The sequence below is a fragment of the Leptonychotes weddellii genome, chromosome 5 (assembly GCF_054177405.1).
Source record: "Leptonychotes weddellii isolate Sample4059 chromosome 5, ASM5417740v2, whole genome shotgun sequence".
NCBI classification, from domain to species: domain Eukaryota; kingdom Metazoa; phylum Chordata; class Mammalia; order Carnivora; family Phocidae; genus Leptonychotes; species Leptonychotes weddellii.
Window position 1 is genome coordinate 146,445,483 of NC_138373.1, and position 22,346 is coordinate 146,467,828.

At 49.0% G+C, this 22,346-nt stretch overlaps 1 protein-coding gene across 1 annotated transcript in view; it reads left to right on the forward strand.

Annotated features, from left to right (window-relative positions):
• ABTB3 (ankyrin repeat and BTB domain containing 3) overlaps positions 1–22,346 on the forward strand; it is a 284,577-nt gene that overhangs the window by 202,057 nt on the left and 60,174 nt on the right. Inside the window, exon 4 of the mRNA XM_081822359.1 lies at positions 7,562–7,714. Coding sequence (XP_081678485.1) covers positions 7,562–7,714 — 153 coding nt within the window. The remainder of the gene's footprint in view (positions 1–7,561; positions 7,715–22,346) is intronic.

The window sequence follows — 22,346 nt, forward strand, 5'->3', positions numbered from 1 at the left end:
GGTGGTGGGTATTGAGGAGGGCACGTTCTGCATGGAGCACTGGGTGTCATGCACAAACAATGAATCATGGAACACTTCATCTAGAACTAATGATGTAATGTATGGGGATTAACATAAGAATACAAAAAAAAAGAGAGAAGGCAAGAGTGGTGTTCTGTGTAGCAAGACTTTTCCTCCACCAGCGGAAAGACGCTTGAGTGATGCCGGAAACCGCTCCAGTGATGCTGGTGAGCGTAGCTACCACCTATGGAACAGGGGCCAGGTTAGAACAGGACCATCCCATCCAATTCTGGCAATAACCCTCTGTATTCGTTTCCTGTGGGTGCTGTAAAAAAAAAAAAAGAAAGAAAGAAAAAGAAAGTTGCCCCCAATGTGAAGACTTAAAACAATACAAATGTATCATCTTACAGTTCAGGAGGTCAGACGTTCGAAATCAGTTTCACTGGGCTAAAAGGAAGGTGTCCGCAGGGCTGGGGCCTTCTGGAAGCTCCAGGGGAGAATCCCTTTGCCTTTTGTAGTTTCTGGAGGCACCTGCATCCCTTGGGCTCATGGCCCCTTTCCTGCATCTGTCCAGCTACTTCCTTCTGTCCTCACATCTCCTACTCCCTCCTTGGACCTCCCCGCCCCCCTCTGCTGAGGACCCTTGTGATTGCATTTAGGGCCCACCTGGATCATTCCAGATAGCCTTCACTTCTCAAAAATCCTTAACTTAGAATCCCATGTGCGAAGTCCATTTTGCCAGATAAGTGACATTCACAGGTTCTAGGGATTAGGATGTGGACATCTTGAGGGGGGGTATTACTCAGCCCACCTCGCCCTGTTAAGTAGTTACTGGTATTATTCCCATTTTCCTGATGAGAAACCTCAGGCACAGCAACTGACACACCTTGTTCAAGGTCACACAGCTGGAAGGTAGAGGAGCTGGAATCCAGCTCTTGGTCAGCCTCTCTCCAAAGCCCGAGTTTCTAACCCTGCCCTCTGCATGGCACGGCCTCCAGGTGGATTTGAACTCATCCACTGTGGTCAATAGGAAATGAATGGACATCCACCAGCTCTCTAAAGAGCTTGAACTTCCAAATGAAGCGTGTCTACCATAGACTAAAACCTCCAGGGCAGGGCGGGACTTAAACCACAGGTGTACTGGTCTGCCTGGGCTTCCCTAACAAATTAACACAGGCTAGGTGCCTTGAACAAAGGGAACGTATTTTCTCACCGCACTGGAGGCTGGAAGTCCAAGGTCAAGGTGTCAGCAGGGTTGGTTTTTTTTCTGAGGCCTCCCTCCTTGGCTTGCCGATGGCCGTCATCTTGCTGCCCCCTTTCACATGGGTGCCCCACTGTGTGCCCCACACCTTGGTGGCTCTCTCTGTGTCCTCATCTCCTCTTATGAGGATATCCATCATGCTGAATTAGGGCCCAGCATAATGGCCTCATTTTAATAGCTACATTCTGAGGTCCTGGGGATTAGGGCTTCAACATAAGCATTTTGAGGGGAGACAGGTCAGCCCATACCAACAGGTATTCTCTGACCTTAGGAACGAGGCAGTTTAGAGGTGTCTGAGGTGAATTCCAGAGCCCCGTGGATGCCTTCATTCTCAGCATAAATGCTGGTTCTTCATTCTTCATCAGCATTTTCCGCCCTAACCCGCAGTGACCCTATCAGTCCCCCTGGCTTTGTAATCATATTAATTTCCTGGGGCTGTTGTGACGAGTTACCACAACCTGGTGGATTAAAACAACACACGTTTGTTCTACAGCTCCAGGGGTCAGTAGTCCCAAATTATTTCCACTTGGCCAAAATCAAGGTGTCCGTAAAGCTGTGTTCTTCTGGAGGCTCTGAGGGAAGAATCCATTTCCTCATCTTTTCCAGCTTCTAGGGCTGCACTTCTTGGCTTGTGCCTCCTTCCTCCATCTTCGAAGCCAGCAATGGAGCATCTTGTTTCAGGGTCACCTGTGTCAAATCTCCCTGTTTCCCTTTCATAAGGACCCTTGTGATTGCATTTAGGGCCCAGCTGGATAATCCAGGGTAATCTTCCCTTCCCAAGATCTTAATTGAATTACATCAGCAAGAGTCTCTTTTGCCATCAACATTGACAGGTTCCAAGGAATAGGACTTGATGTCTTTGGGGGCTATTATTCAGCCTACCACAGTGACCCTTCCTCACTTATGTCCTGGCCACCCCATTGCCCTGGAGGGCCAAAATAGGACATGATGCACGTGAAAGCCTTGGTGAGCTGCAAAGGATTTTCTGCCTCAGGACCTTTGCACAGTCTGTTACTGCTGCCTGGAACATCCATCTCTCTGCACACACATTCACATATGACCAGTTCCTTCACATCTTTGAGGTTTTGTTACCTTCTCAGAGAGGCCTTCCCTACCTCAGCCCTGTTTTTTCCCTATCCCAGCACCCTGACACTAATCACGGTTTGTAATTGCTTATTGCCTACTGGCTTATGTGTTCCTTATCTGTGTCCCTGTTAGACTGTTAGTTCTGTGAGAACAAGGACCTGATAAGTCCTGTTCTCTACCCTGTCTCCAGCTCCTGGAAGCGTGCCTACAACATGGGTGGCTCCCTAAAGGATTGTTAGATGAATGAGTGAGGTTAACAGATGACATTTCATCAGTTACACACCCATGGCCAGGTTTGGGTTTTCTTCTTGGGGTACTACCTCTGGGTATGACTGTGGCTCACTATTCTCCAGATGCAACCACGACCTCTTTGTCGAGGGTCCTGTTTTCTAATCTATCCAAAGCTTTCTGTCCCCATCCCTAGGACCTTCATGGGCATCTCCCCATCTTCAGGGCTTCTTCCTAAGCCCCCAGGAAGCTGGCTATTTCAATGTACTCAAAGAATTTTAGAGGAGGAAGAAACCAAAAGACCCAGGGTCGGCCAACTATGACCCGTTGTGACTTTTTGTATAAAGTTTTCTTGGAACGTGGCAAGGTTCTTTCGTGTGCATATTGTCTGGGGCTGCTTTCCCACTATCATGGCAGAGTTCAGTAGTTGAGACGGAGACTAGATGGCCCAGAAAACCTAACATATTTACTATTCGGCCTTTTACAGAAAAGGTTTGCTGACCCCTGAAACAGACCATCTGATCCAAGCCCATCCACTTTACAGACGAAGACACTGAGAGCCTAAACATTTGCAGATCAGAGCCAGAGTCCTACTGTGAGCTCTTTCTTGGCAGATTCAGGACTGGAATCCAGTTCTGCAGAATCCCAAACAAACCAGGCTTCTCCCACGTCCCGTAGCATCCTCCTTAGCACCCAGCCCCTCCCCAACCGAACTCCCTTTCAATTCTGAGTGGTCACCCCCCACCCCACCAGCTTTCTCTTCACTGTTTCAAAAAGGCTCCACCCATGCATGTTCTCCATCTCCCACTGGAATCTAGGCCCAACAACCTTCCTGAGCTGACTTGCTCTCTTGACTCTGCAAGAAGCCCACCCAGGCTTTGCTCTTCCCTTCGGGAATCCCTGGTCCTAACTCCACAGACCTCCTGTTTGAACACCACAACAAAGATTTCGACGGCCACTGCCCTGATAGAGTGGACGGTGTCCCTCCCCTGCTCTGTTCACCTCAGGCCACCCGCTTGTGGTTCTCAAACCCAGCTTGCTCCAGAATTCCCAGAGGAGCTTATTTAGAATGCACATGCCCAGGCCCCAGCCCAGACTTGTTGAACCAAAACTCTGGGGGGGTGACTTGAGGCCTTCAGAATTTTCACACACACACACACCCATGATTCTGGCATTGAGCACAGTCTCAGAACCACTTCATGAAATCGTGGGCTTCCCCACCGTCCTCTAGGCGTTAGTCACTGAGGACAACTCCAGAACAAAGTCAGTAGCCAGTGGAACATTGTTCCCTTTAAAATACATAGGGAGAGGGCACCTGGGTGGCTCAGATGGTTAAGCGTCTGCCTTCGGCTCAGGTCATGATCCCAGGGTCCTGGGATCGAGTCCCACATCGGGCTCCCTGCTCCTTGGGAGCCTGCTTCTCCCTCTGCCTCTCTCTCTCTGTCTCTCATGAATAAATAAATAAAATCTTTTAAAAAAATAATAAAATAAAATACAATACATAGGGAGAATGCAGTCTTTCTCCTTCAGCTTTCTCCACCCTCTCCTTAACTCAAGGCCCTAGAATTCTTTCCCATCTCCAATGCCCCCCAAAGAAACATCACAACACTTTTTCCCTGCCTCTGAATAGACGAGATAAGATTTTTAAATGAGTTGCTGGCAAACAATTCATGAGCTTATAAACTATTGAAGTCGGGGTGATGAAGAGAAGGCAACGTTGAAAGGAGAACAGGTACACAGAAAATTCCAGAAGAGGCTGGAATCCTGGGGTTCAGGGTTTCTTATTCTGGTGTTCGCTAGCTGTCTTGGTACAGGTGTGATCCTGAAGGCAGCAGGGCCTCGTTCTCTCCTCTTCAGGCTTCCTCAGGAGCTGGCGGCGTGCCCTGGGCCTCAGCACCTCACAGAAAGGGCGGCACCGAAGGGCAGTGTGCGGAGGAGACACAGCCCCCCAGCGACAGGAAGTTGGGGGCCACGCTTCAGGGGCACTGAGCAAAGGAAAGGCAGCATGGGGTGGTGGGTGCCGCCTCCGAGGAGGAGAGTTCTCCCAGAGGAGAGTTCTCTGAGCGCTCGGGGCTGGTTTCTACGGTGATGGAGACATGGTGACAAAAATAAGTCTTGCTCACCTGAGACAGTAGAATCCAATTCAATTTCAAGACAGTGTGTGTTTATTGAGTGCCTGATTCGGTTTAGGTGATGGAGAGAATGAGAGAATGAAGGCAACAGCCCAAGCAGCAGGCTGACTCGGCCAGAAATTCCCTGGGAGACTGCCCCACAGGTCCATGGGGCCAGAAACTCAATTGCATCCATTTCACCCAGTAGGAAATTGGTAAATCTTAGTCTGTCTTGTGAACAAATATTTATTAAGGGCTTCCAGCCTCCCAGGGCTGTACTGGGGCTGTGGCTGGATCAGTGAACCTAGCAGATCTGGGTCCCTACCCCAATGGACTTTACATTCAACTGGGGCATTGGCAAGGCCAGGGGGTAAAGCCAGTGGGGTGGGGTCCGCCATGGGAGGGGTCCACATAGGGTGGATCATCAGGAGAAATGTTTAGGGTAGGGTAGGATTTGCACTGTGGTTTGAAGGTTAAGTGGGGTGTGGATTTTTAAAGGGCTGGAGGCCTTACAGACTGGGGACTGAGCTGCATGGTCGAGAATGAAAATGTCGCACCAGCAATGGTCTATGACCAGATCAGCCAGCTCTGCTGGGGGTGCATGCTGGGAAGTTAGACAAGAGAATGTCGGTATCACATGGGGTTATGGCACACAAACTATGTACTCGAACATCTTGGGTTCGACTCCCAGCTCTTGCACTTGCTAACCTTGTGATCCAGGGCATGCTACTTAACCTCAATAAACTTCATTTTCCTGATCTAGAAAACAGGCATAATCGTAACTAGCTCGTTCGTTGGCCCCAAGCATTTAGATGAGATCATGAGTGAGATCAATTGAGATGAATGTAAAAGGCTTATTTAGCTGTCGAATATTAACATTGGAGAAACAGCTCACTCTCTAGGCAAACCAGAACTCACTACTAAAAACTCGGTTTGGGAGCTCGTGACACCTGCATACTGTGGGGGTTGGCTGCCTGGTCAACCCTTCCTTTACCACCTTCTGTCCATCCCACGGCAGCCATGCTGGACTGAATGGCAGCACTGGGGTCAGGATGAGACAGGAGAGGTGCCTCGAACACATTTGCATGGCCTGGCCTCCTTCAGTTTTGTGCCCTAGGCACCCCACTTGCCTCACCCTGGCAGGCGCTCTGCTGAACCTAGGAAACCTTGTTGGTCGACACAGTACATTTCTCAAAGTGTGTTCCTTGGTCTACTTAAGTCAGTATCATAGAGGCCGCTTCTTAAAATTATATTCATGGACCTGTCACAGTCAGCATCTCTGGAGATAAGGACAGGGGATCTGCATTTTAACACACACACACACACACACACACACACACACACTCACGGGATTCCCAGCCCCTCTACCCATACAGTACCTTAGAGCAGAAGTTCTGTGAGTGCGGCCTCAGACCAGCAGCATCAGCATTGCCCAGGAACTCATGAGAAATACAGATTTTTGTCCACCTCCCCAATTGACTGAAACAGACACTCTAGAGGTGGAGCCCAGCAATTTCTATTTTAACAAGCCCTCCAGGTAATTCTGATTCACATTAAATTCACATGGGGGAGGTTTTAAAAACTACCAATATCCAGCCCCATCCTAGATGAATTAAATCAGAATTCCTTCAAAAGCTCCCCCACCACGTCTGCCTTCGGCTCAGGTCATGATCCCAGCGTCCTGCGATCCAGTCCCACGTCGGGCTCCCAGCTCAGTGGGGAGCCTGCTTCTCCCTTTCCCCCTGCCTGCTGCTCTGCCTACTTGTGCTCTATCTCTCTGTGAAATAAATAAATAAAATCTTTAAAAAAAAAAAAAAAAACCTCCCCCACCACAGGGGCGCCTGGGTGGTTCGGCTCAGGTCATGATCCCAGGGTCCTGCATCGGGCAGGCTCCCTGCTTGATGGGAAGTCTGCTTCTCCCTCTCCAACTCCCCCTGCTTGTGTTCCCTCTCTCTCTGTGTCTCTCTCTGTCAAAAAATAAATTAAAATCTTTAAAAATAATAATAATAAAAGCTCTCCCACCAACTCAGTAATCCTAATGGGAGGACAGAGTTTATGATGATCACTGGAAGAAACAGGAAGTTGGCACAAATGTATGGCATTACAAAGTATATGGTTCAGCCTTGGGCATTGTCTCAGTTAATTCTTGCAACAAGCTGCCCCCTGCTGTGGTCTCATTAGCCTGTGAAGAACCTGAGGCTCCCAGAGCTTCAGGGGCTTGGCACCCCCCCCCCCCCACCTCCACTCCCCAACAAGGGCAGTTTTGCTGGCCTTGACTGGGCATCCACCTGGCCTGGATCTCAGGGAAGACTGCCTGTCCACTTGGCTCTTTGCACCTTTTCCAGGTGCTAAAAAAGCCTGTTGGCAGCCCAGTGCTCAGGCAGAACTGGGGCTGGGAGAACTCCACAAAGGGAGCGTGGGGAGACAGGAAGAGAGAGTTGGACGACACCTTAGGGTTGGGCCCAGAATGGGGAGCCCCAAGGACTCATCACCCCAGGCGTTTTTTGGGGTTTTCTACTAAGACCTGCCCCTGTGCTTGGTGCTTTAAGTGAGCCATCTCCTGTGTGTTCACATGATCTCTGAGGGAGATAACACTCCCAGGATCGTCACATGGTATCCCTGCTTTGCAGATGAGGAAACTGAGGCCCAAAGACTCTGGAGAGCCTGCCCCGGGGTCACCGGTGGGGTCACCGGTGCGATCAGGATGTCTGCGACGGCTCTCCCACCACTCCGGACATCAGAGGCAGGGTCCCCGGGGAAAGCGGGGGCGGGGGGGGCGGGCGGGGGGTGCTGGGGACCGACGAGGAAGGGGTGGGGCTGAGCCAGCAGCCCCCGCCACCCGGCCGCCCTAACTGTCTCCCGTCCTCCCGCGCAGACCCTTCCTCGTGCTGCCGCCGCTGATGGAGTGGATCCGGGTGGCCGTGGCGCACGCCGGCCATCGCCGCAGCTTCTCCATGGACAGCGACGACGTCCGCCAGGCGGCCCGGCTGCTTCTGCCCGGCGTGGACTGCGAGCCGCGCCAGCTCAGGTAGGGCCGGGCCGGGCCGGAGCCCCGCGAGCAAGGGGCGCCCCTCCGGGGGGAGAGCGGGCCCCGCCGGCCGCGCGCAGGCCTCCGGGCGCAGCGCCCCCCCTTCCCGCCAGCCGGAGCCCCACCCCGCGCTGGGCGCCCCGCGGACCGTGCGGGCTCGGCCGTAGTAGTGACAGACGCGGGGCTGACGAGCAGCGGGTCCCTGGACTGGCGGGGAAGAGGGAGGACAGGAGCAAGGCTGCGTGGGAATGCACCGGTTCTTCGAGGACCAGATAACCGTGTGCTGCTTTCTATTCCCCTTCTTTCTGCTCTCATTCTGCTCCTCTCCCTCCCGCCTTCTTCCCTCTCCCCGCAAAAAATGCCGGGCTTCCTGTAGTTTCTGACAACACCTTGCAGGGGACAGTTGCTGGCTGAGAAAGAGCATAGCTCTGCTTTTTTGCATACGTGGGGATGGCTTGGCTCACTCTTTCGTAGGTCTGTATCCACATCTCCCCTCCTTCAGGCTGGGAATTCTTCTTGGGCCACTCAGGGGCCCCATACTTGGGGGCTCATTTTTACCCAAAGCAAAAGAAGTACAATTACTCACTCCTGCTGAGTCAAAACCTGGGTCTAAATGCAAAAAGCAGGAAGCTGGGGGCTGTGTGTGCACTGTCTGGACTCCTTGTGCTGTCTTTCAGGGGTCGTGGTCACCATTTCCTTTCTTTTTTTCCCAACTTTGTTGAGATACAGTTGATACCACATTGTGGAGGTTTTAGATGTACAGGGTGTTGATTTGATACATTTAAATATTGCACAGTGATGACCACCACAGCTTTAGCTCCCATCTCCGTCCTGTTACACAGTAACCGTTTCTTTTTTGTGGGCAGAACATTTAAGACCCACTCTCTTAGCAACTTTTGGGTGTATAGGATACAGTATTTTTAGCTATAATCCCCATGCTGTACATGAGTCCCAGAACTTACTCATCTTATAACAGGAGGTGTGTACCCTTGGACCAACATCTCCCCATTTCCCCCACCCACCTGCCCCTGGCAACCACCATTCTACTCTCCGTTTCTCTGAGCTCAATTTAAATTCCACATATAAGTCTCTGTCTGTCTGCCTTATTTAACTTAGCATAATGCCCTCAAGGTCCATCCAAGCTGTTGCAAATGGTAGGGTTTCCTTCTTTCTCATGACTGAATAATATTCCATTGTGTACATAAATATTTTTTCACATCTACTTTATCCATTCATCCATTGACAGACACTGCGGTTGTTTCCATATCTTGACTATTGTGACTAATGCTGCAGTTGAACGTGGGGGTGCAGATGTGTCTTTGAAATCCTGTTTTCGTTTCCTTTGGAGAGAAACCCAGAAGTGGGATTACTGGATCATAGGGTAGTTTATTTTTCATTTTTTTGAGGAACTTTCATACTGTTTTCTCTGGTGGAATGGTGGCTGTACCAATATACATTTCCACCAACAGTGCATGGGGATTCCCTTTTCTCCACGTCCTCACCAACACTTGTTATTTCTTAGCTTTTTGAAGAGAGCCATTCTAACAGGCGTGCGGTGATAGCTCCTTGTGGTTTTGATTTGCACTTCTCAGCATCTGGAGATTCTAAACAGTTTTGGGGGAGGTTGCATTCAGTTTGTGAGGTCTCTGAGTTCCTTGAGTGTCCATGTCCCTGGGTGTAATGCTTCTGAGCTGTTTGGGGGTCTGTATCCCTGGGTGTGAGATCTTCGAATTGCCGAGAAGTCTGTGTCACAGTGTCTGTGGGCTGTTGGCAGGTCTGTGCTCACATTTTGAGCTGTCTGGCAACTTGAGGATCTGTGCCCCAGGTGTGAAGTCTCTCAGCTATTTGGTGTGGTCTGTGCAGGGTTGGAAGTCCCTAGGTTCCTTGTGGGTTCTACATCCTGGATTGCTGTTCTCTGAACTCAGAGTACAAGCTCTCTGAGCTGTTGAAAGGGTCTTTATCAATGTGTAAGATCTCTTGGCTGGTTGGAGTCTTTGTTCTTGGGGGCCCTGAACTGGCTAGCTGTTTCCCAGGGTGTGAGGTCTCTGGCTGTTTGGGAATTTGTATTCTTGGTGTATGGTATATAAGATAGTTTTGGGTATGTGTCCAAAATATGTCTGTCCGCAGGTCTCTGCTCTGTTTCTATATCTATCTTCAGATTGTGAGGTTCTGGAAGTATTTGGGGAGTCTGTATCCAGAGTATCTCATCCCAAACACTTGGGTATCTGTGTTCACTGGAGTGAATCCCTTGAGCCATCTGTCGGTCTCCGTTTACAAGCTGTGTGGGCATCTCTGTCTAGAGTATGAGAGCTGAGAAGTTTGGGTGTCTGTGTCCAAGGCATGGGTTGTCTGAGTGGTTTGAGGGTCCTCATCTCAGAGTTTGAGGTCTCCAAGTTGTTTGTTAAATGTTTAATGTCCATCTGCTGTTGGGGATTTGTGCTGATGAGTGGGGTTTCTGAACTTTTTTGGTGATCTGTGTTTCAAGGTGTGAGTCGAAAATATGTACAGAACTCATACAACTCAATAACAAAAAACCAAACAATCTGATTATAAAACGGTCAGAGGATCTGAATAGACATTTCCCCAAAGAAGAAATGTCGAGAGATGTTCAACATCACTCATCATCGAGAAAATACGAGTCAAAACCACAATGAGAGATCACCTCACACCTGTCAGAATGACTGTTATTAAAAAGACAAGAAACAACAAGTGTTGGCGAGGATGTGGAGAAAGGAGAACGCTCATGCACTGTTGGTGGGAATGCAAACTGGTGCAGCTGCTGTGGAAAACAGTATGGAGCTTCCTCAAAAAATTAAAAATAGAACCACTTTATGATCCAGCAGTTCCATCTGAAGAACACAAAAACACTAATTGGAAAAGATACATGCACCCCTGTGTTTATTGCACATTGTTTACACTGGCTAAGATATGGAAACACCCTGTGTCTATCGATGGATGAATGAATAACGATGTGGCAAATATATATATATATATATATGGTGGAATACTACTTAGCATAAAACCCAGTGAAATCTTGCCATTTACAACAACATGGATGGACCTTGAGGGTATTATGCTAAGTGAAATAAGTCAGACAGAGAAAGACAAATACTGCAGGATTTCACTTATATGTGGAATCTAAAAAAGCCAAAACAACAACAACAACAAAAACCCAGACTCATAGATACAAAGAACAGATTGGTGGTTGCCAGAGGAGAGGGGAATGGGGCAGTGGGCAAAATGGGTGAAGGGGATTAAGAAGTACAGACTTCTAGTTATAAAATAAATAAGTCATGAGGATGGGGAATATGTTCAGTAATACTTACGAACTTGTAAGGTGACCGATGGTAACTAGACTTCTGGTGGTGATCATTTCACAATGTATACAAATGTCAAATCACTATTGGGTACATCTAAAACTAATATAATACCATACATCAATTATGTCTCAATAAATAAAAATAAATTTTTAAGACACCTTAGGACAGATGTCTTCAAAGATTTAAGAAGCCTCACACGCTAAACACACTCGAGATACTTCAGACTCAAACTTTGAAAGCCACACCCTAAGTGAGTTCAGAGACCTCACACCTTGAATACAGAACCCCAGATGCCATAGATGCAAAGTTGGACCACAGACCCTCAAAGAGGTTAGAGACTTCACACCTGAACACACACCGTCAAAGACTTCCGACTCCTACATAATCACCATTTTCAAATCCCGGCTGCGCCTCCAATGAGGAACTACCCTTCCTCTGAAATTCATCTAGCCCAATCATGTGACCAGGCTGCAGCGATTTCCACCCTTCCAGGATCTGACTGGGGTCTGCAAGGAAAGGGAGGGTTTGCAGCATAAAACAGAGCCCCCTGAAGACCCAGAGGCGCCCCTCCACCCGGGACCACGCAGGGGGCTGATCTAAGTTATCATTGCTGGCATTTGTTGAATACTTACTGTATGCTGGGCTCCTTGAAGTGCTTTACACGGATTAATTAATATCTAATATTTCCCAAACCTTATGAGGTGGATACTGTTATCATGCCCACTTTATAAATAAGGAAACTGAGGCACAGATAGGTTAAATAACATGCCCGAGGTCATAGGACTAGTAAGTGATGAAGCCAGGATATGGATTCAGGTGGCCCAGACCTCCAGGCCCACAGTCCTAACCACTGAGTTGTACTCCCCTTGGGTTTCTGTCTAGGCTGTCTAGGCAGTTTCTACCTGCACGGCCATTCCTTATACCTTGCCACCTGGAATAACAGCATGTCTTGGGGGTAGGCTAAGGAGCAGTCATTTATTGAGCACCTACTGTGTGCTAGTTATCAATTACAGGAGGAGATTTACATTCATTACTTGTCTCCTTTAATCCCTGAGGCAGCCTCCTGAGGTGAGTATCATCTTCCCATTTTACAGATTAGGAAGCTGTTGGGGGGACAATTTATAGATGGAGGTACCAGAGATGAGGTCCTCGTGGCTCATACTCCAAAGCCCATCCTCTGCCCACAAGACTCCCCTGCTGCCTCTTTCCCAGAAGTGGCACCTTACCTGCAGGCTCTCTCCCACCACCTCACCTGCTGTCCCCAGCTCGAGTCGGAGCTGTCCTCAAGGCTCTAGCTCTTCTCTTTGCAACAGTCCTGAGTCTGCTGGGTGGCAGGCAGGGAAAGTAAGATGTTTCCTTAACTGTGGCTGTCCAAGTATTCCTTCTTGTTTGTCGTGCTCTCAAGAGACTCCATAGCTTAAAGGTTAGGAGATTGGGCTCCAGAGTCCCATTGTCTAGATCCAAATCCCACCGCCGTGGTTAATTAGCTGTGCATCTTTGGGCAAGCTAGTTACCCTCTCTGGACCTTTGTTTTCCAACCCATAACATGTCCATTATGAAAACAGCCCCCCTCAGAGGTTGGTACAGGCACAAAGTGGGGCCAAGAACATGAGACACTTGTACAGACAAGGCCTAAAAGGAAGAAAGTGCTCACGACATGGTCTTTATTAGCTAGCATTGCCCCAGGCCTCTACTATCCCTGAAATAACAATAGAGACTTGTACCTATGTATTGCTTTATAATTCTTTTTTTTAAGATTGTATTTATTTAATTAAGAGAGAGAGAGAACAAGCTATTGGGGGGGGAGGTGGCAAAGGGAAAGGGAGAAGCAGACTCCCCACTGAGTAGGGAGCCCGGTGCTGGGCTTGATCCTAGGACCCCAGGATCATGACCTGAGCTGAAGGCAGACACTTAATCGACTGAGCCATGCAGGTGCCCCATATTGCTTTATAATTCTTAAAGGCTCTTAACATTTTCTCATGTGAACCTCAAACCAGATACTGTTGTTATCCAGGAAAGTAGTGCTGTCCCATTTTACAGAGGAAGAAATCAAGGCCCAGCAAGATTAGGTAACTCTCCCAGCATCACACGGATACTAAGTGACAGGGTTAAGAGCCCAGACACCCAGAGATACAACCAATTTTTCTGGTTCCCCAACCATAGACCTAGACTCAGCCCTCTTCAAGGATGCTAACGACCCTCTTCCAGATGCTTCTTTTCCTTGTTGCAATTCTGTAGACTGAGCATGAGCTTCCAGGGGCCATTGTCCATCTCTGTGCCCCTCGTCCAGCATGGAGCTCTTCCTGGTATCCAGGACGCAAGCATGATGCCCTGGCAGGCCAGAATGCACACATGGATAGCAGGGAAACAAAAGAAGTCAGTTCCATTCAGTCTCCAGGCTATTTTTAGTCCTTTAGCTCTCAATTCTTGACTCCTTTGTCTCCAGAATCATGATTGATGTGTAGAAGACGTACTCATCGACTGGCCCAGCTGAATGTTCAAGTTTGGAAATCATTTTTGAAGAGAAAAAGAAAATACAGTATTTCATTAGCTTTCCTAAATAGTAAGTGTAAAACTCAGAAATTCCATTAACTAGACTAAATTCAGTACATGACGGATGCACCAGTTTAAAAAAAAAAAGACTATTTTTCAGTCTAGGCAACTTACAGACACATCTATACATATATTTTCCCACCTCATTTCATGTGACCTGAAGCAGGAATTGCTGTCTCCAGTCTGCAGGAAGTTTTGCTCATTCAGATATCCAACAAATAGGTATTGGACACCTACTCTGTGCCTGGCACTCAGTCTTCATGGCGCGCAGTCCCCAACAATTGTGCAAGGCAGGCTTTATTATCCCATTTTACAGATAGGAAGGCTGAGGCTCACTGAGGCTGTGGAAATTGTCTGAGGTCACACAGCTACTCTGAGGCACGTGAGTTCTAGAATGGAGGACTTGGCGAGGGAAGGTAACAACACAGTCTCCTTGTCGCCCTCCCCTCCCCACTCCCAGACATTCATCCTCCCAGTTGCCAGGTAGGCTCTTAGTTCTGGGCTGGGCTGAGCAGAGCTCAGAGCTTGAAGCTCGCCTCTCTCAATAAACAGCCCTAGAAAGGGGCGGGTCCTTGGATGTTCTAACAAATTCAGGAACTTGGGATCTTGGTGTTGGCGGCTAGTGTCGTAACTATTAGCACATATAATTACCTACCAGCTGGCCGAGGTGTCCTGGTGGGAGGCAGCCTGGGATACCAGCTGGGACAGAACAACCGAGTCAAGGATTCTCAGGTCTGATGCTAGCGCAGCCATTGATTTTCAGAGCGACCTTGGCCAAATGCAGCCCGAGCGCTTCTTTTGTCTTTATTCAGCTATGGTAAAGCCTCACCATGGTGATCGGGTTTATTCAAAAGGAACACCATTTGATGGGACTGCAGTCTGTAAGCTGACAGGGGTAACCCATTTACTCTTCCTTAATTAAAGTATCAGATAATCTAAACCTGGGACATTCGGCCTTTTCTTTTTTTCTTTTCCCTCTCCTTTGGGAGGGGGGAGGGGAGGCAGTAGAATAAAGGAAAGAACAAATAAGACATCCTGGCGGGGTTTGTACATTTTCTTATTAATAATTGGTCTTGAAACATTTTAGAAATACAAAGACTAAATACTGTTTGTTTCCCCATATTTGTAAGAGGCAGTTTTTCTGCTCCAGGGTAGGGCTGTATTAAAATAATGATAATAAGGCGAGTTCTCAAATCCTATCTTAGCTGATAAACAGCACCTACCAACAGGATTTGGGGGTTGTTAGAACCACGAGCTCGCTCCAGGAAATGGCTGCTCTTTTTGCAAAGAGTGTCTCTTAAATTCAAACCAGATTTTGAGCTGTCCCAAAATGGGTAAGTTTGGGAGTGGTACAGTGCAAAGAGTATCAGGATAGGATACCAGGGTCATCACTATGTTCTTTCCTTCACTCTTTCATTGTATTTATTGAGCACCTACTAGGTGCCAAACCCCACTCTAGATGCTCTCATCTGGGTCTGCTGCTTTGTAACAGGTGACCTTGGGCAAGTCACTTCACCCACCTCATGGGATGAGATTCATTCCCTGTAAAGATGGGGGTGACAGCTGCTTCATGGGGTGGGGAACCCTAGAAGGGAGTCGAGTATGAATTTAACGAATTGCACCAGAGCTTGATCTGCTACTTTTAACCCTCCTCAGTTCTCCTGGACACCTTTTGAGGTTAACAGGCTTTGTCATTTGTCCAGTTTGGGTCAAACTAGGTTCTAAGGTGAAGGTTGCACCACAACAGTACCTGTCTTAAGATTCTGGTACCTTGGGGTGCCTGGGTGGCTCAGTTGGTTAAGCGACTGACTGCCTTTAGCTCAGGTCATGATCCTGGAGTCCCGGGATCGAGTGCCGCATCGGGCTCCCTGCTCGGCGGGGAGCCTGCTTCTCCCTCTGACCCTCCCCCCTCTCATGTACTCTCTCTCATTCTCGCTCTCTCAAATAAATAAAATCTTAAAAAAAAAAAAAAAAAAGATTCTGGTACCTTCCACCCAGCCCTATAATGACAGCTGGGAGTTTGGGTTCGTTTACCAAACATGTATGGGGTGCTGATGGTCGGCCAGTCCCCATGGGGAGCATAGGGACACCACATCAGGGCCACAGCATCTGGTGGTCACCGAGTCACCTAGAAGACAGACCTCATCCTGCTAGAGCTGTTGGCCCTCATTCCTATAAGAAGAGGATCAGCCGGATGAGGGGAGTTCTGGCTCTTGATGTCAGAAGGAGAGATGCTCTCCATCGTCCTCCCCGCATCTGTATCGAGCCAGGCCTTGTTCTGGGCACAGAGACCCCAGGACTGAGGCACCACTGGGGAGATGCGGACAGTAACAAATGGGCAAGGTGATTTCAGAGTCTGAGTGCTACAAAGAAAGTGAACCTGTGTGGGGCAGATAGGAATTGAGGAGGCGTTCAGAGAGCACCTTGGGCTCCAAAGGGGAAAGACAGTGTGACGCTCCTGCTTTATTTAAGGGTACACTTGCTATCATGGCAGGAGACCCTGGAGGAAGAAGGGAGGGGATCTGGAGCCACATCCACAGCAGCCATTCCCCTCAGTCACTTCCACATCAACCCCTGAATCCAGCCCTGGGGCCTCCCCATCTGTCCCTCAGAAGGTCATGGAGGTGGAGCACCTGGGCCCTGGCATGGCTCCGTGGGCCCTGGAAGGCTCCCCAGCCTCTCACAGAGTCAGAAGTCACTCTCTCTCTCCTTCCTTGGAATGCCCTTGTCCTTGCCTGGCTCCGGAAAATTCCTCAGCTCCCCGCAGCCTCTTGGGCTGGGCCGGGCTGAAGGTGCAGCCACAGAGTCCCAGCCGCCTCCTCAGTCCAGTGGGCATGAAATCCGTGCTGCAGGCCCCATGGTGACCCCAGCGAGCCTCTACCACCCCACACTAATGTCAGTGCATTAGCGCCTCCTGGAAGACAAACCTGCCCTCGCCCTGATCCCAGGAGAGTCACCGTGGGGCTCCCCTGTCCTCCCCTAATGGCGCCGGGGTCAGGCCGTGAAGCCTGCTCCGGGAGCTGAGCTAGCAGGGCGGTCCTGCCCTCCGCAGGCGCACACCGAACACCTACCGTGTGGCTGTCACACCATCTGGGGGTGGCAGGGGGCAGGACAGAGAGGTCTCCAAGTAATTACAGAAAAATGTGCTAACTCTTCAAATATAGGACAGTCCAGACCGCGCCCCAGGAGGGCTAGAAAGGCAGGAGGTGCCCTTTGATGTGAATGCTGCAGAATGAACAGACTGATCAGGTAGAGAAGGTGAAGAGAGCAGAGGAAGGGAAGTCCGTCCGCACAGGGGGAACCGCGTACGCCTCCAGTTCGGAGCGTGTGTTGGAGGAAACGAGGAATTCAGACCATTCGAGCGCCACGGCTCTGAGCCGCCTCCTGGGGGCCAGGCCCCGAACCAAGCATGGGACACGGTGCAGAGTGCGGGGCTGAGATCTGCATGTGGGAGGTCTTTGGTGCAGAAGTCTGACTGCGTATGCAGGAGGTGGGAGCCATCGCGGACTTTCAGCAGGGAGACGACACCAGATTTGTATTTTTTTTTTTAAGATTTATTTATTTCTTTTAGAGAGAGAGCAAGGGAGAACGAGTGTGGGGGGAGGGGCAGAGGGCGGGAGAGAGAGAGAATCTCAAGCAGACTCCACACTGAGCGCAGAGCCCAAGACAGGGCTCAATCTCAGGACCCTGAGATCATGACCTGAGCTGAAATCAGGAGTCGGATGCTTAACCGACAGAGCCACCCAGGTGCCCCCAGATTTGTATTTGGGCAAGAGGGGCTGGTGGCCGTGTGGATGATGGGCGGAGGCGGGCGGGGGTGGGCCGGGGGTCCAGAAGCGGTTGCAGGAACACAGGTGAGAGCAGCCGGCTGCCGGACTGAGAGGTGGGGAGGGCTGGAGACACAGCGAAGTTGAAGGGGCAGGACTTGGTGACCCGTGCAGGGGTGAGGGAGTGAGGGGTGTTAGGCGTGACCCCGGCAGCCGGGGTGGGGGTGATGCTGGGGTGTTAGTGTTTCCTGGGGACGGAGTTCGGTCTGGGAAGATGAAAAGGCTCCCGGGATGAGTGGTGGTGGCCGTGGCACAACGGTGGGAACGTACTCAATGCTACGGAACGGCACACCTGAAAATGCTTGGGATGGTAAATCTGTGTCGCGTATATTTTACCACCATTTTTTTTTTTAATGGCCGTGTTACCAAATGAAAAATACCATGCAGGATAGTGTATAAGGTGTCAGCTTTGTGTGAAGAATGCACTTGTGTTGGCTACCCGGGTCAGGCTGTCTCTGGAAGGGTAGACATGAAACCGTTACCCGGGGTGGAATCGGTTTGGCAAACTGGGTGTATGGGTTTCCTGTGGCTTCTGTAACAAAGTACCGTGGACAGGATGGCTTAGAACAACAGACGTGTATGGTCTCACAGTTCTGGAGGCCAGTAGTCCAAAATCAAGGTGTCAACAGGGATGTGCTCCTTTCAGATCCTCTGCGGGAGGATCCTTCCTTGCCTCTTCCAGCTTCTAGAAGCTCCGGCTGTTCCTTGGCTTGTGGCAGGCAGCATCACCCCAATCTCTGCCTCCTCCTCACGTGGCCTTCTTCTCTCTGTATCTCCATCCACATTTTCATCTGCTTATAGGGACACCAGTCCTATTGGATTAAGACCCACATCTTAACTTGATTACATCCAGAAAGACCCTATTTCCAAGTAAAGTTACAGGTGGGGAACTAGATGTCAACATATTGATGGGGGAACATAATTCAACCCATCACACGGGGGGGACAGAGATGGGAGGGAAACTCACCTGACTGTTGGATTTTGTAGCATGTGGTACCTATTCCCCTCACCAGATTTTTACAGTAAAAAGTCACTCTGGGGTTTCTGTCTTGGGAGAGTATGTAGCTAGGGGTGCTATTAACAAGTACAGAACAAGGACAATATGGGATAAGTAATAATGGGTTCAGTTTTGAATATGCCAAAGGCAAGTTGCCACCCCAGCTGGTTGTCCACCGAAATGAGAGGGTCCATGTAAGGCTTTTTCACCAGAGCAAGCTTGCCAGGGAGTCAGCTGCTCTCCCCGAGCATCTAACAGAGAGGAAGCAGAGCACAGTGGTTAGGAGTGTGGGCCCTGCCGCCTGACACCTGAGTTCCAGTCCTCGCGTGACCACTTACTCTCTATGTGACCTTAGGTGAGTTGCTCACCTCTCTAGGCCTCAGTTTCCGTATCTGCAAAATGGGGGATTGCCCACCTCATAAGGTTGTGGGTGGATCAAATAAAATAATATATATTTATGGGGCGCCTGAGTGGCTCAGTCGGCTAAGCAGCCAACTCTTGATTTCAGCTCAGGTCATGGTCTCAGGGTCATGAGATCGAGCCCTGAGTCTGGCTACGTGCTTAGTGCAGAGTCTGCTTATCCCTCTCCGTCCCCCTCTGCCCCTTACCCGCTTGCTCTCTCTCTCTTTCTCCCTCTCTCTCCAAAATAAGCAAATAAAATCTTTTAAAAAAACTAAAAATAATATATATTTATTAGCACCATGTGGCATATAAGCCATGTAGTACACTGTGTCATAGTAAATGCACATTAAATATTGGTGATTATCTTTATTCCACCATTTGGGACCAAGAAGGTCTGCTCCTCCTTGTTGTGAAAAATAATAGCCTCAACTTCCTCTGAGAGAGAGGGGAAATAAGTATCTTGATGAGATGTGGTCGTATACCAGCGGGAATAGGGCTTGTGGCCCAGACTGAGGCCAGGCGTGTCTCCACCCTTCCGTGTCTAATGCTGAGGCAGCCACCCCAGCATGCCGGAAGAGAATCAACCCAGCCAGCTAACCAGGGGGCCCCTCTCCCCACCCCAGTGACAAGCAGGAGTTTTGAAGGCCATCACTGGCTAGAGTACCGCACCTCCTCAAAGCAACTGAGCACCTATCACCAGCTGCATTTGCAACCTTAAGTGGGGTCACTAGTGGGAAGAGGTAGCAGAAGGAAAGGAGGATGTGTGTGGACAAAGGCACATATGGCTCCTGATTGGCAGGGCCTTGCCCCAGGTGAGCAAGAAGTTAGGGAAGAGGTTAGGGGGCATAGAATATTCCAGAAGAAAGGGTCATGCAGCATGGACTTAGACAGCTGGCTTCCTTATCTTGTTAGAGCTGGGGCAGAAATCAGATATACTTGAATTCTGGGGCCTACCACAGAGCCTGCACATAGGTGGGTCCAGTAGGTAATTGTGGAAAGAAAGAAGGGAGGAAAGGAGGAAGGGAGGGGGGGAGGGGAGTTGAGTTATACTAGGTATGTTGCTGCTACTATAAATAAACAGACTAAGACTTTTCCTGGACTAATGCAGATGCAAAAAGGCTTCAACGTGGAGACATGGGTAGTCGGATAAGAGTCAGGTGTCTCGAAGAGAGGTCTCAACTCTGGAGGCCTTTGGAGGGAGACACTGGCAGACGGGTGACCACCAATGCCCCAGGGAAGGTACTGATGAAGAGGAATCACCATGACACAAAGGGAGAGAGGCCCTAGGTCAGAGAAGAGCCCGAAGAAGGTGAGGTAGTGGGTGCCAAGGGAACCCAGGCAGAGAGGGGGCCACCGGAACCCCAGGCAGCTGCAAGGGACGCGCCCTCTGCAGCGGGGCTTTCTACACCTGGGTGGGGGCAGAAACCATATTGCAGGCGACAGACAGTTTGCCAACACTTGGGATTTGTTCCGAGCTTTCAGAGTGTTAAAAGCAAAACAGAAACACATTGTGATGCTTGCAGCAACACCGAGAACTACATCTTAAATGGCATTTGGGGCTCGCTTCCAAATTGGAGCTTCCCATCCAAGCTGGCTTTGTGAGGGAGTAGTTTGCCATATGGGATTTGGCTTCCAGGGAACAGGGACTTTTTTTTTTCTTTCTCTTTTTTGGCCTCCTCTTGAGTCTGTTAAATTTCTGCCCAGGGTGCTTCTTGACTTATCTGCCAGTGAATCTTTTAAACTCTAGTTTAAAATATTATTTACGCAGGAACAGTATCTTCCCTTCACAATTAGGCGGGCAACCAGTACTTATTACAGAGGCATGTGCTTCGTACAAAGTACTTAGTACAAAGCCATGACAACAAAGGGGCTTTGGGTGACAGGGAAGGAGCGGGTCCCCTCCTTCAGCTTGTCTGTCGTCTTCATGACGTGCTGGGTGTGCGGGCCGTTTTTCCAGAATGAACTTCCCTTTCATCAGTTCATTAAATTGCTCTAGGAAATGTTAAGAACCACCAGACTCAATGATCCCCAAAGGCCTGCCTAGCCCTGAAGATTATTCCGTCTTGTGGCCTGACGTTAGATGTGCAGATGGGAATGAGACTTTTACCTGTGGGGGAAACTGAGGCACACAAAAAATGGAAAGAAATAGGTGGAGCTTCAGCTCATGGCCACTCCTGTATCTTAGCAGATGATAGAGGGAACTAATGATCAAGAACCTGTCTGGACCAGACACTGTCCTGGGTGCTTCTCACACTCTGCTCCATTCAGGTATATGAAGGGTCTTTCTTTTCCTCGGCACACTGAGAACCCCGGGGCCCCCCGGAGTTAGGAAACCTGCCCACCATCACATGTAGAATGTGTCCCATCTTAGATTCAAACCAAGTCTGTCTGACTCCAAAGCCCAGTTCTCTCTGCCAAAGGGGTAGCTCCAGTCAGAGAATCAACATTGGGAAATGTGAAAGTCACTTTGAACGAGGCCCACAGATTCATCTTGAAAGGCTCAGCCTCCAGCCTTAGTTCCTCTTAGAAATTCGGGTGCATGGCAGCCTCTTGCACCAACCTAATAGAGTCAGCATGGGCCAGTGCCAAAGATCCTCGTGAAGACTTAACGTGGAAATATTCTACCAAATGGCCGAGAAATATATGAAAAGGACTCAACCTCACTAGTCATCCTGAAATGCATTCCAAACCACACCCAGGTATGCCTTTCACACCCATCGGATCCAGCAAAAAAGTTACAGTGTGATGATACCAGATTTGAGCAAAGATGTAGAACGGTGAGACCACCTCTGTACCATCAGGCACTCTGAATTTACTTTCAAGTAAACTTGAAAACACATTATTCCACTCTTAGGTCTATGTCCCGGAGAATCCTCTGTATGGAAATAAGGAGGCGTATACGAAGGAGTTCATTTTGTATTTATAATAGCAAAATAAAGAAAAAGGAAAAGAAACAAGCTGTCTACAAGAGAGGGAATGAATAAGTGTTCATTCAACAGAATACCAAGTAGCAAGGAAAATAAATGAACCAGATCTACATGTTATTACACAGCCAAATCCCAGAAACGTAATATTGTGTAAAAAAAAGAAAAAAGAAAAGCAAACCGAGGCAGGATTTTGTGTAGTGTGCTAACACTTACATAAAGTTTACCAAAATGCAAAACAGTCTGTATATTATCAGGAATTGAGTAAACCTCATAAAATGTATAAAGCATGCATAAGGATGATAAATGTCAAACTGAAGAGAGAAGGTAATCTCAGGAAGGTGGACAACATGATAGAATCAGAAGGGGTGTGTAGTACTTACAGTGCTTTGTGTGCACGTACAATGCTTTATTTTTTCCACGGGGTTGGGTGGTGAGCATATAGGTGGTCATTGTATTACCTTTTTATTTTATGTGTGCCCTAAATTAATTTATTAACAATAAAAGTTAGTTAGTCAGTGTTTGTAACAGCATATTTAGAAGACCAGTTCTGGGATGTTAATAAGCATTATTTTTTAAAAGTGGCAAGTGGTCCAATAAATTTGGGGA